Genomic DNA, 14,556 nt, shown 5'->3' on the forward strand with positions numbered 1-14,556 from the left:
AATCTTCTACAAGAGTGTACAGCTCCTGGCGTATGCCGATGATATTGATATCATCGGAAGCAACAACCGCGCCGTTTGTTCTGCGTTTTCCAGACTAGATAAAGAAGCGAAGCGTATGGGTCTGGTGGTGAATGAGGACAAGACGAAATATCTCCTGTCATCAAACAAACAGTCAGCGCACTCGCGTCTTGGCTCCCACGTCACTGTTGACAGTCATAACTTTGAAGTTGTAGATAATTTCGTTTATCTGGGAACCAGCATTAACAACACCAACAATGTCAGCCTTGAAATCCAACGCAGAATCACTCTTGCCAACAGGTGCTACTTTGGACTGAGTAGGCAATTGAAAAGTAAAGTCCTCTCTCGACGAACCAAAATCAAACTCTATAAGTCGCTCATTATTCCCGTCCTGATGTATGGCGCTGAAGCGTGGACGATGACAACATCCGATGAGACGACTCTTGGGGTTTTCGAGAGAAAGGTTTTGCGCAAGATTTATGGTCCTCTAAACATTGGCAACGGCGAATACCGCAGACGATGGAACGATGAGCTGTACGATTTATACGACGACATTGACATAGTTCAGCGAATAAAAAAACAGCGGCTACGCTGGCTAGGTCATGTTGTACGGATGGAAGAAAACACTCCAGCTCTGAAAGTATTCGATGCAGTACCCGCTGGAGGAAGCCGCGGAAGAGGACGACCTCCACTCCGGTGGAAAGACCAAGTGCAAAGTGACCTGGCTTCACTTGGTGTTTCCAGTTGGCGCCAAAAAGCAAAAAGGAGGAATGAGTGGCGCGCTCTGGTGGATTCGGCTATAATCGCTTAAAGCGGTTCCTACGCCAAATATATATATATATAAGAGTGAATTCAATTTAACATCCTCGCTTATTCTCTCTCCATAGATAACACACACTCAAGCATTTACCTCCAAAAAAGAAATAAACAAATTTAGGTCAACTGGGAATACGGCGGAGTTGAGCTATGTGTGTGGCGCCATGTGTTAATGCGCCAATTGTGCCTGACACCGCCCAAACAGGTGTTTGAAGAAACGGCACAATGGCATATTAAACAAATAAAAACTAATAACGTGTTTATATTTCAGTCGAAGTTGGTCGTAAACTTGCCGCAATTTTACTGCCATTGCTGTGCATCCGTCAAGCAACTTTTGGACGCTGTTCGGGCTAATTTTTTTACATGCGTTTTATTGCACAAAGACTGGGAGTACAGTGATCACAAGTTGAGGGACATTGCAGTAAAATATTTTTTTTATACTTAACGGTGAATAAGGATCGTTAAAGCTGCGAAATGAATTCAAAGTTATAAAAGGCCCCAAATAATATAGAGACTTCAAATGCCCTCTCTTTCTCTTTCAAAGAGTGCGACAGAGACAGAATGCTTGACGTTTCAACGTAAAGCAAGAAGAAGTGAAGTGTAGCTAAGCCATCTGTGCAATATTGCTCTCGAAGAAAAATTTGACCTTGATATACAAATTACTTGAATCTATATTCTTGTTATAATTGTTTCTCAAGATTTAAATCCACTCTATAAATCAATGCTTTTGAATCCTAAAGTAAGTAGTAACTAGATATCGAGCTTCAATTCCATACATACAATTCTCATAAATTTTCGCTCGCATTTGGTCAAAACTGTCCCAACCAAATGATAACTGTTTGCGCACTCTCCTCATTTTACGACACCATACACCATATTATGCACTTGGCGGCGAAAACATAAATTCACTAATCAAGTCAGCCTTTTTCATGCTGCTTTCCCTCCGAAGACTTGTATTTGCGCATATACTCTGGTGAGAAATGTCATTTCCAACGCCATTTATTTGAGTTCGCACTTTGCGCGGTGAATTGCGCATTTACCTAAGTTGTTGACCAAATGGCGGCTGCGACGACCACGGCGTGATGACAACCGCTGGAGAAATTGCTGTTGACCGCAATTGAGTTCCGCTGCGTAGGCTCCTCTTTGCAGAGCGTCAGAGTTTAACGATTTCATTTGCTGCGATTACATAGCAATAAAGTTTTTAATGAGTCATCATGCTTCGTGTCTACTCGTATAGCCATAACTGTAAAGCTTTTGTTTTTAACAAAACAACGAGAAAAGGGTTAATTTTTTGGCCAAAAACTCATTTTTATAACTTTGTTTGTTGGCGTTTTGATATTTTGAATATCAAATGAGAGAGTGCAGCAAAAAAAAAAATCTGAGTTAAAATTTTCGTGTTGTTGTTGTGGCTAATATATATAATATGGAATAGTTATATGGTATTTGTAATACTTTCCATTCAGTCTCTGGCTTCACTTAAGCGCTTTATATGTACACTTTCAGTTGGTTTGATTTAACCAGTGCCTCTAAGGACCTGTTCTCACACAAAGTCGCCCCAATAATTGCTTTAGCATTGTAATTAATCACTTTTATGTGCGAAAAAGCATATCGGCAGGAAAATAGTAAAAAAACGTAAATCAATAAAACAACAAATGATAGTGGCGGCAGCCATAAAAGTTGTAAGCACTTATTTGTAGTTAATCGTCTCGCTCTCGCAGGCTTCTTTGTTTGCTGCTGGCGACTGTGGGCTTCCATTTTATTGCCCGCATTAATCCATAAATGAACTGTTTAAGCGCTCTGAGCTGCTTAGAAATTAATAGAAATTAGTGGAGAGCGTATAAAAAGGCGATGTGCCATTAGCTGGGCGTTTGATTAATTGATTGTTGTGGGAAGTGTGTAAGCTCTCACGCGCCTTAATTAGTTTAAGAATGTTGTGCCATAACCATTAGGAGTAAGTATTTTTTATTAATTTTTTGTACGATTTTTAGTTAATTACGGTCTCAATGGAAAATGGAATGAAAAGGCTATTAAATAATCTTACGCTTGTAACGTGATTATTTCCTTGTCATTGCAAAGACTTGGTCTAGTTGATCGTTAGGGCAAAGGATTTTAGTTCGTTAAGTTGAACTAAGCACTGCTTTAACAACAAAAACAATAAATTATTTCAAACTCCTTGCTAGTTCATTTCACAACTAATATAACCTATTTCTCTGAAAGAAATCTTTTTCACCATAAACTCGCACCCCATTGCAGCTCGATCACTTACTTCCACTTTTCTCTGTTAAATTGATAATGAGCTTGTGTGTGTGTGGGTGTTTACCGTTAACGGCTACATCATTTCATGCAACATAAAATATCAATTTTCAGCGCACAATTACTCGCGCCAAACGCGTAAATTACAACTGTCAAAAGTGACACAGCCGCCATAATTGCGTCTCGGCATGCAATCCAAGCTGAGAAATTCGAAAAAAAGATGATTCAAGTTGGAAGTATTATTAGCGACACGCAGGTGTTTCCTTGTGTGTGCTTTTATTATTTATTTTCTTTTTTTTTAAATCTCGCTCATTTCAGTTTTCTGTATGCCGTTAATAAATTGGCTTTTGATAGCAAACCAATCAGAAAAATTCCAAAATCATTGGCGACCGCAATTTCCGCACTATTTCCGTTAACATACACGCACCTTTTGTCCTGAAGTATTAAGCTTTTTGGGGTTCCTTTCGGACGGTCCTGCGATGGCTTCTCACTTTGTTTGCCAAAGAAGTTCCGTATTCATTTTTTCATTTGCCGCTGTGTTGCATGTGCCAGCTAATACCAAATTTTAATATCCTTGTTGTTGTTGTAATTATACGGTAGACTGCCCGATGCGTATGTACTTGACATAACATTTCTTCCGCTAGATTAGACAAAATACGTTGCGGTTATTATAACGGTTGCCCACTTGCAAAGTGTGTGTGTGTGTGGAGGCTTTGTAAGCTACCGCCAAGCTGGGTAGGCTTACTTCGTATGCATGAAATGTGCTTTTAATATTTATGAGCTTTAAGACATTTGACCAGTAATAACGGTCTGTTAATATCATATTTTTGTGTACAAGAAAACCTTAAAACCTGAGAAATCTTATTCTAACGGGTGTGATAACAATAGCTTGACGCTTACACCCTTTCCATAATGTTATGTTAGGGACTTTAGTTGGCTGGATTTTCATTTCATTGAATTACCGCTGAGGGGGAAATTGCAGAGATTTCTTCCTATGTTTTCAAAGTGTTTGCTACACTCACTCCCCCAAAATTTTCACTTCTGAACTTCACTCCATCTGAGATGAATTCTAGCTATCCACTGAGATGCTGCTTGTAAGTCTTTGTGGCAACTGCAAACTCGTCTCAGCTACCGGAATCAGGTAATTTGCCAGTGTAAATAAACTTGAGTCGAAATCAGCGTTTAATTATAAACTTAGAATTGTTGTGATAATATTAGAGCAATTTAAACTTGCACCTCGACCTTGGCGGCGCCTCTGTTAACGACGAATGATTTCCAACGAAATCGACAAGCCAAGCCAATTCTGAAAATTCAGAGAAAACATTGGCCTGTTGAGAAAACCGAACGCCAAGCAGCTGTTGCAGCAGCAAATTGGCTGGCGAGTGCAAGGCCTGGGAGAAATCAACTGAAAGCTCAAAGTCAAAAACTATTGATGCAAATGTTTATATGTATACGTGTGTGTGTGTGTGTGTGTGTCGCTGCATTCTTTGAATTGTGTGTAATTTAATTTGCCGCTATTTATTTAAATATATTTCAACGAAACTTTGAAGGACATATTCGTAATTGGAGGAAAACGAGAATGTTACAAAGCAAGGGTCACGGCTTGTGCACACACACACACATACAGAGAAATTACTTATTTTTAGAAACTTGAGACAATTTCGTAAGCGGAAATGAACAATATTTCCATTTATGTACTTTTTGGTTCGCTTTAGTTATGTCATAGGATAATTGCAGGCGGCAGACAACAATATTCTCAACTCGATTTGTATGCAATTGAAGACATGTGAATTGAAGTTTGAACATTTTAGATACCGTTATAAGACCGTTTTTTTATTTTGTCAACTAAGGATTCTAAAAATTTTATATTATTTAAAGATAGAAATGTGAAAATATTCAAAATGTATTGAGTTGGAAAGCATACATTTAGGGTCGGTCTGTTTAATTGAGGGAAATATATATCAGATTCAAACAACTAACAAATTAATTTAAAAAGGTATGTATTTCTTCTGAGAGTGATTCAAAACCATTTGTAGCATACATTTTTTGAAATGAATGGTTAATTTCAAAATCAATAAAAAAAAATTGTTTGAACTGAATATATTATAGTTTTTGAGTTTCAATATTATATATGTATATATATATATTTGGCGTAGAAACCGCTTTAAGCGATTGTAGCCGAATCTACCAGAGCGCGCCACTCGTTCCTCCTATTTGCTTGTCCTCATTCACCGCCAGACCCACGCTTCGCTTCTTTATCTAGTCTGGAAAAAGTAGAACAAACGACGCGGTTATTACAAAGTCTAATAAACCTGCTAATTTATCAATATTTGCAAATAGCAAACAAATAAATAAATATTATTTAAAAAAAGGGAAATTCCCGTTATTTTTTGAACACACCTCTTACATGGTTCTTTAAAAAATTATATAGAATTACATAAAAATTTATTTAAATTTTTTAACCTTGGTGGGAGAGGAATATGGAAAAAATATTGACAATTTCTAGCATTTGTTGCAAAGTTACGAAAACCGGATGCAAACAACAATCAACTATGAATGAGTGAAAGCAAATATCAAATCAAAAAATAATACTTCCGATTGCATAACATAATCTTGCATTATGACAATATTATGATGTCATTAGCATAAAAAGCAAAGCTATCAACTTGAAGAGCATTTAATGTCTTTCAAATTTTTCAAAACAAACACGCTCACACACATGCACATGACGACAATAAAGACACAAAATCAGTGTCAGTGTCGGTGTAGTCAGAGTTGAAGCATAAAATGCAACGCAAAAAATATTTTTTAACGCACTTCAATTGTGAGATTGTAGCAAACCCTACGAAGACAACCACACACGCGTTGCCACGCTGCCACTGAAAAGGGCAAGCGCACATGCCGGCGAACGACATATCATCTCGACTCGGCTGCATTTGACTCACTTTGGCTGCCACATTAACTGCAGCCAAACAAGTCAAAAGCCAAACAAGCTGAGCGAGAAAAGACGGCGAAGCGCCGCAAAGCAGGCAACAGAAATGAGGCAAGTGCAAAGTGCACACACCTATACACGCTTACAACATGACTTTTAAGTAAATATGTATGTATGTGTGTTCTTGTGTACGAAGCACGCTTTTCCTCACCCTTGTCCGCCAACAGCCAACAGCAATGTGTGCAGGGCGCCGCTGCGCCTGCAAGTATGCAGTGAATTTAACAATTTTGTGCTAGTTTACACAAAACAGCACTTACACACACACATGTCGCCGCCAAGCGCCTGCTCTACATTCATTGCCTCGCTTCGATTTGCTCGGCATTCGGTGCTCATTTTTTATGCACTTGCAATTTACACATGCACTGCGTGTGTGTATGTGTGCGTGGGTGGGTGTGGGTGTGACAAGCAAGGCAGTTGACAGTCACGAAAGTCAACAGCTAACGGAATACTAAATGCTGGATAATCAAGCGAAAGTTTGCACTGGGATTTTTGAGTTAAGAACGTAAATAAATGAATTAATTAATTATAAGGCGCAATGCAAACACAGAAAACTGTATTTGGGAAGCAGGCAAGTGCACTCTACGAGTGCTATGAACGACGATTGTGTTGCTCTATTAATAGTATATTTAGTTCTATTTGAGTTCGGTGTGTGTTTTGTTTTTGTTTTAGCTTTAAGAAACAATTTAATTTGAATTATTAGACTCGTTTTTTTTAGATATTCGCAAGGCCTCCGCTGTCGTGTTAACCCAGTTTGCGTCTAGTTTTAGATATATCTAGGTACATATACACATTTAACCGTTTGCATTTTCATAATGTTAGCCTTGAGGTCGCATATTTTGTATTTTTTCAAACAAAATATTTGCAACTTCTACTGCGCTTGTCATGTGCTTATATAATTATTTTTCTATGGAAGTATGTGTGCACACAAATTCAATTTTATGCATAAATGTCAACTGTCAAAGTCAATTGAGAGTAGTTGTCAAAAGGTATTGCGTCAAATATCAGGCCAATGACAGAATAAGCAAAGCTTAGAAAAACCACGAAAACATTTTACATTTTATTCATGTAACAGTTCGAGTGCTCAAAATGTGATTGATGGATGTACGTTACTATTGTAAGTATGAATATTTCAATCGAGTATTACTAACATCATTTCAGCATTGCACAAAATATCACAACAATTACACAATACACTTCTTTAGCCTTAGATAATACTGTTCATTACTCAATGACCAGAAGTCGGAATGAAGTTCGGATGCAACACTAGTCTATTGTATTAGCTATAAAACCAGTTTTTACTTCAGGTGCATGTTCATATATCGACATAATAAAAAATAAAAAAAAAAATGTTGATAGTGGGACTTTTGGAAATTCCCGTTATTTTCTGAACACACCTCATATAGGGTTTATCAAGAGTTATGAAATCGACGAAGTAAAGTTTCGATCTGTTTATGCTCTCAACTGACCTTACATCTTCTAACGATCTCTCATATACTTTAATATCTGCCACATTTATGGCGTTTTCATGTAGAAGGTGCTTTGCCAACATTTGCTTTTGGAAAATGTTTATAATGGAGCCAACTAAACGACTCATTAAACCTCTTAATTATCAACCTTAGGCATGCGAATGGCACATTTAAAGCTCACGTGATTTTGAGCGTAAAAAACGTAATGATATATGTTACGCGTACATATATATGTATTAATGTACAATGTGCCTGTGTGAATTATGAATTTATCTGTGAGTGCGTGACAGGTGGTGAGATTATCTCATAAAGGCATCATATATACGTTCTAAGGGCAGCGGTGTGCAACAAATGTCGCTCACAATAAAAAGCAACAACAACAAACAGCATACATATTTACATTTTCCTCATATTTCATAACCCAAATTATGCTGCTGCCAATTTTTTATGAGCGTGTGCTTAGCTGCTGCGCGTGTGTGTATGTCGCTTAGGCGTTAATGTGAAATATTGCCGTTGGTCTTTGGTCTTTCACCTGTGCTTCCTGGAATTGTTCTTTTCTTCGCTCTATGTGCTTTTTTCAACCCAGCTTTAAGCACACACAACCCGAGTCGCGGTTGCTCGTCACGCCGTTTCGAGCATGAAAACTGCGCAGCAAAAAATGCCGCTTGCCTCACAGAGCACGGGAATTTACGCGTTGTAACGGCAAGTACACACAACAGCTAAGAATATATATGTATGTGTGTGCCTGTGTGCTGGCCACATGTGTGCGGCAGGTGCAAGCGCAAGACCGAATTTCAAAACTCATTAAGCAAAAAAGAACGGCGAGCGGAAGGCTGTGAGCTAAAATCATCAGCAGCAGTCAACCCGCTGTAAAAGCAACCTTTATGACAGGGGTCTGAACAAAGCTAGCAAAAACAAAAAGCTGAAGAGCATGGAAATGTAGTCAGCTGAAAAAAACACACTCACACTCCCACGCACACGTGCAGCTGCTCCGTTAAGCATGCCAAACGCCCTGAAATAGGCAACAGGAAGCGGTTTTTATTTCTTGTCTTTTCACCAGCTGACGAAAGTTTGCTCTTCTCTTTTATATTTTTTGCTTTTATTTTTCACTTTTTAATTAAACTTGACTACACTTAACTCGTCAGCGCACTCCAGTTACACACATGAAACTTGGCATTTTTGTGGGGATCAAGTTGGTGCACACTCCAGCCAACATTCTTCACAAGACCGAAGACTCTCACGCAGACTTTCTGCAATTATTACCTATCATAACTCAACATCGCAGCGCAATTTCAACACTTTGCTGATTTTCGCCAAATACTCATATACATATTTCGACTTGCGTGCAAATTCCCTGAAGTTGTTCCTTGTGAAAATGCGTATTCAAAACTCCTTCGGGCTGCTCTTGACAAAAGTTAAACATTGGAATTTCTTAACATTGTTTGCAGTGAAATATTTTAATTAACGCACTTGTACTCGTCTAGTTCAATAAGACTTGGGGCTTAAAATGTAAGGAATTCGAACTAGGTGAGTGTGAGGATTAAGTATGTGTGAGTGAACCTTGAGGCTATATAAATTCTCCCATAATGCTTATGTCAAAATTGATTTAATTCATATTAATTTGCAAGCATTCGATTGTTCCTAAATAGATTTTGAGATCAATTTTTGTGAAAAATAAAAATTGAGTCCAATTATATGGTCGATGCCAACACAATAGTTTTACAAATACGACTTTGACAAATAAACTGGAAACTTCGCCATCTATCGAGTCAACAAGTTCTTAACTTGTAATAGAACCAAATCTAACGAAATGTACAAGATGTGTTCAAAAAATAACGGGAATTTATTTTTAAATTTCACAGATTTGAATGTTTAATTGTTCAAGTTTTGTCCCTGAGGTACGATAAATCAGTAGAACCTTAAAGGGTCGTCGTTTTAAAAGCATAAGAGAAAACGCTAAAACAGCCAAAGGCTATCCCGAAATCGAGTTTGAGCAGTGTTTCGACAATTGGAAGAAGCGCTGGCATAAGTGCATAACATCGAATGGGTACTATTTTGAAGGCGAGAACATTAATTAGACGAATGAATTCATATTAAAATAAATATTAAAAAAAAAAAATTCCCGTTATTTTTTGAACGCACCTCGTATTCATTATTGATATAAGATATTCAAGTATCTAGATATTTTTGAGAGCAAAATCATTTACTCCGAGAAGAGTTTCACAAATCGAGTACCAATCTATTTTCTCTCTTTTTTTTGAGGATTTTATTACACCAACTATTTCATTCCTTTCTGTTATAAATCTCGCACACATTTCGTCTATATATATAATATGTACGATGCAAACAAAATTCTGCTAAGCTATTCTGCAAACTCCGGCCATTATTTGTTTTTAATTAGTCGCCACCAGATGCCTGGGTGAATAATTTAATCGCTTAACTGACATTTATTGCCGATAGAAAAGTCAACAAAATCGAATTGTTGTATTGATTGTGATTGTTGTTGCGATTGTGTGCGAGTTCGACCCACTCTGCATATTACACTCAGCTACGGTGCATACACCTCTCGCCTTTCTACTGTGCTCCATTTCTATATCGCCCTCCAAGTTCATGCTCTTTCACCCATTTACTCGCTACATCTCTCACTCTCTCTTCCTCACTCTTCGCACGCCTCTCCAGCTCTGTGCGCCTCCAATTAATTTCACATAAACCGCTTGTTGCCATTAATTTGTTTATTGGATCGCACTTATCGCCCACAAACAATATCAATAACAACTACAAAAGCAACAATGTACGTAATTTTATGATTATCAGGTGATGACAGTTTAATGACTGCATCAGCCGAACACAATCGACGAGCAGCAACAGCTTCAAATTAAGTAGATTTTGTATGAGCCCATAGCACAGGGGAATACACAACAACAAACAAACAATTGAGCAACAAAAGCAAATTTACTTTGTTTAAAATCAAAATAAACACGACACGAGCGCCAGAAATTTGTGTAAAAATTAGCTAAAATATATTTATTTTGTTGTTGTATATACAAGTATTTTATTGGGTTAGAGTGTATTTGAATCCCATGCCACCTTAGAACCACTCGCCGACGGCGCGCAACGTAATCTCTTGCACCTGCGCGTGCGGAGGTGTGGAGAGCGCATAGATGACCGCATTGGCGATATCGTCGGCCTGCAGTATAACATCACCCAGTTGAGCCTTCGTCTCGTCCGGCACGATTTCGGTAGACACCCAGCCGGGGCTAATATTCTGTGCAAAATCAGAGAAAAAATACTCAAAAGCTCTTCAATTACCTAAATCCGAGTGCCGTATGAACTTACCGTCGTCTTGACCTTCGTCTTCAATGTGATCAACTCCTGTCGGCAAATCTCATTGACCGCATTCAGTGCGAATTTCGTCGGCGTATACACGTTCAAGCTGGGATCATCCTTGCCCGGATTGTAGCCCGCCAGACCGGCTGTGCTGTTGATGAATATCAAGTGTCCCGGATAGTTGCGCTTTCGCATGCTTTTGATCGCATTTTGTAGGCAATAAATGGAGCCCATCAAATTGGTGTTGACCACGTCGCGTATATCGCTAACGGCCATATCGACCAGATTGCCGTCGCGCAGTATGCCCGCATTGCTGACGAGTATGTCGGTGCCACCCAGCTGCTGTTCGATCCAATCGAAGGCCTTATTCACCTGCTGCTCTTGCGAAACGTCGCATTGTTTGTAGTGGAAGAGCGGTTGCTGCTCGGCGGGCAGCGATTGCTTGAGCTCCTCCAGGCGTTGGACGCGGCGCGCCAGTCCCACCACTTGTATGCCAGCGGCCACAATCAATTTGGCACAGGCAGCTCCAATGCCCGAACTGGCGCCGGTAACGACGGCTACACGATTTTGCCAGCGATTCATATTTGGTGAATTCACAAGTTTGGCTTTCCACTAAATCTAATTAAAACGTTTGCGAGGAAGCGCTGCGCCAAGAGAGTACGACCAGTTGCGCGTGCTGTGTAGCAGAGACTGAATGAGGGGCTGGTCTGTGCAATGGTGTATTTCTAGTGTTTGTGAGCACAAACGACAACTGATAAGCTGATTAGTTCGGTGTGTTGCTTCGTAATGCACAACGCAAGCATGTGTCTAGTTGTTGATTACAAGTTTTATTTGATTATTTTCATTGTACCAAAGGGTACTCGTATAGAGCAACAGAAACTGTTTTTAAGTGTACAGTGTGCCTTCTTAGTGAAATTTGTATTCAAAAATGTTGTTGGAGTTGTTATCCTCAATGAAAGTAATTGACCTTTTAGGTTAGTCTGGCCGGCCACTAAGTACCGCACCAGTAACGCATAGACCAGTTTTGTACCATAGCGATACCAGATGGCGTTCCGTCACAGAGTCCATTCAAAGCAGTCATCCTCTAGGATGCGCTGATTTTAAACCTCACTACCGATACCTCTTTCAGTTTCATATAGTGTGAACCCCCAATTGACTTTCTCAAATCTCAAAAGTAACGGCTGAGAAGAGGCCCTAAGCCAAAATATTTAATCAACATATTACTAATTACCATTTGCTATATTTCTGAATAATATTATATGTATCTATACAAAACTGAAAGCATTTTAAACCTTTGTATCTGTTTTTGCTTTCGAATTAATGCTGTATCATTCTATTTCCTCTATCATAATTGCTCGTTATCTTTGTCAATTAGCATTACGTGTTCTTTTCCTACTGCTGGATTCATACAACATCCGATCATATGCACTTGTAAGAAAATAAAAAAATAATAATCATTTAAATGTTTTTGAATAAATGTAAAAAATTAAAATGACCAAAAAAGTAATTTAGGGGACACCCGGGTTTGAACCGGGGACCTCTCGATCTGCAGTCGAATGCTCTACCACTGAGCTATATCCCCACATAATAAGAGCTGAGTTAGAGCAGTACTAAAGCGGTACTAAATTTATTTGGTTGTTTGTAGTATTTCAGTAATATACGTACATAGTATAAAGAAAAAGTAAAATAGACAGACAAATAAATGTGTCTACAACTGTTCGTAAGAATGTAAGAACATCGTATAGAAATTCAACGGTTACTTGACTGTTGTATTATTGTGCATTTGACACATATAATTTATATGGGGATGTAGCTCAGATGGTAGAGCGCTCGCTTAGCATGTGAGAGGTACGGGGATCGATGCCCCGCATCTCCAATTGGAATTTTTCTTTTTATCATATTTTTTTTACAAATATGTATTATATCTTTTGCATTTTGATTTTGAAACAAATAAAGGAAAAATTTTAATAACGCTGCGCAATTATTAGTCACACTCCTGAAGATTGTACCATATTAGATTTAAAAGTTCTCGGCATACCTGAAACAAGATCCGAGGTTAATATTCTTTGAACTTCTCTGAGATTAGAAATACCAGAAAAAAATCAATCTATTGATTTCTAAACTTGTTGAGATTCTACAACTGGGCTCCAAATATCCAAGATTTGTACGTATGCCTTCATATCTACAGCCTATATGGCTATTTAATGCATTCAAAAACGTTTGTTTAAATATGGCAACACGTAAGTGAGTAAATTTGTACCTCACCGAGTTGAATGTGGTGAGTTACAAGTATGGTGTGATGAGCGTATGAGCTGCTGAAGTAGCGAAATTTGCGAAGTTCTTTCAAGCGGCTCAATGGTCTAGGGGTATGATTCTCGCTTTGGGTGCGAGAGGTCCCGGGTTCAAATCCCGGTTGAGCCCTAACGAATTTTTTATACTTTTATTTGTAGAATATTGCTTGTTTTAATAAAAAAAAATTAATAATAATCTGCATAAGAGAGACAGTCTATTCAAATACCAGCTAAGCGTGAATACATAGAAACTCAGTGCTACAAAAGAGAAATTATTTTAGTACAAATGAAAAGATACGAAAAAATAGCAAAAATGTTATTAAGGGGACACCCGGGTTTGAACCGGGGACCTCTCGATCTGCAGTCGAATGCTCTACCACTGAGCTATATCCCCAGTTGGGGCTCGCCTGCCAAAATGCGCACAAAAGAATTTCGATTTGGGGATAGATTACTGGGATGCCGCTTCACCCTACACACGGCTACAGCGTTCTCATGAATTTGATAAAAAAAACGTTGATGTAGGAACATATCTGACTACATTCTTACTTAATTTTATTATTTTATTGCCGTACTAAAGTCATTGGCTATTTTTAGTGTGCAATTTGCGTAGTAAAATCAAAAATTATTATTTTATTATCTCTTTGAATACCTGAGAATATTCAACAAAGATTAAATACATAAATGATTTAAACATCAATCCATAAATTGTATATCTTTTCGGCATTGAGGTATAATAACTAAATAAAAACAAAATGAGAGATAATTATTGTTTTCATTGTTTAGTAATTTGGTATGAAATTTTAATACAAATACACTTACATTTTGTGAGTTCCACCCACTAAAAAGTTTTACTTAATAAGCTGTCAGATAATGTACATAATCATTATTATTTATTGATTAGAAACTTAAATGAAAAGTGTTCAAAAACAATTCGGTATTTTCAGTAAATATTTATTCGAATTCTATTTTCCATGTGGGAAAATATTCTATCCTCACATTATCAAAACGCATTGTTAGCTATTTCTTTGGTCTTTTACTTCAATAGAAGATATCCAAATGCAATTTAACAGCAAATCTACATTGGCAATTCGTGAAATTTTCTAGGGGTTCTATAAAATGATCCTTTTCATTTAAATTCCAATTTAAGCTGGAAACACTTGATTTGTGAAAATAATTGACTGAACTTATTATAAGAAGAATAAGCGTCGAAATTTTAAGTTCAACACTTTTTCTATGTATTTACGGTCTAATCTTCTGGATAGGACTAATATTGGACTTGTGTATATCATCTTTTTCCTAAAATTTTTGTAGAAAGAATTTTTCTTTTTTACAGTTATTAAGTCAATACTAACATTAAAATAAGGTATAGAAAACCGAAAAAAATTCCGAAATT

The 14,556-nt window shown here is 37.8% G+C and overlaps 2 protein-coding genes and 4 non-coding genes across 10 annotated transcripts in view; 3 read left to right on the forward strand and 3 right to left on the reverse strand.

The window, feature by feature from the left end:
* Positions 1–14,556, forward strand: part of LOC105218303 (eye-specific diacylglycerol kinase) — a 195,211-nt gene that overhangs the window by 71,038 nt on the left and 109,617 nt on the right. The gene's annotated exons all lie outside the window — the stretch shown is intronic.
* On the reverse strand, positions 10,543–11,580 carry LOC105218301 (farnesol dehydrogenase). Its single transcript, XM_011193805.3, has 2 exons — positions 10,882–11,580; positions 10,543–10,810 (listed from the first exon to the last, which is right to left on the reverse strand). The coding sequence occupies exons 1-2, from the start codon at positions 11,452–11,454 to the stop codon at positions 10,634–10,636; spliced, it is 750 nt and encodes a 249-aa protein (XP_011192107.2). The 5' UTR covers positions 11,455–11,580; the 3' UTR covers positions 10,543–10,633.
* On the reverse strand, positions 12,383–12,454 carry Trnac-gca (transfer RNA cysteine (anticodon GCA)). The gene has a single exon. It is a non-coding gene; the product is annotated as a tRNA-Cys (tRNA).
* Positions 12,676–12,748, forward strand: Trnaa-agc (transfer RNA alanine (anticodon AGC)). The gene has a single exon. It is a non-coding gene; the product is annotated as a tRNA-Ala (tRNA).
* On the forward strand, positions 13,222–13,293 carry Trnap-ugg (transfer RNA proline (anticodon UGG)). The gene has a single exon. It is a non-coding gene; the product is annotated as a tRNA-Pro (tRNA).
* Positions 13,486–13,557, reverse strand: Trnac-gca (transfer RNA cysteine (anticodon GCA)). The gene has a single exon. It is a non-coding gene; the product is annotated as a tRNA-Cys (tRNA).

This window comes from Zeugodacus cucurbitae, chromosome 5, assembly GCF_028554725.1.
Source record: "Zeugodacus cucurbitae isolate PBARC_wt_2022May chromosome 5, idZeuCucr1.2, whole genome shotgun sequence".
In the NCBI taxonomy this organism is placed as follows: Eukaryota; Metazoa; Arthropoda; class Insecta; order Diptera; family Tephritidae; genus Zeugodacus; species Zeugodacus cucurbitae.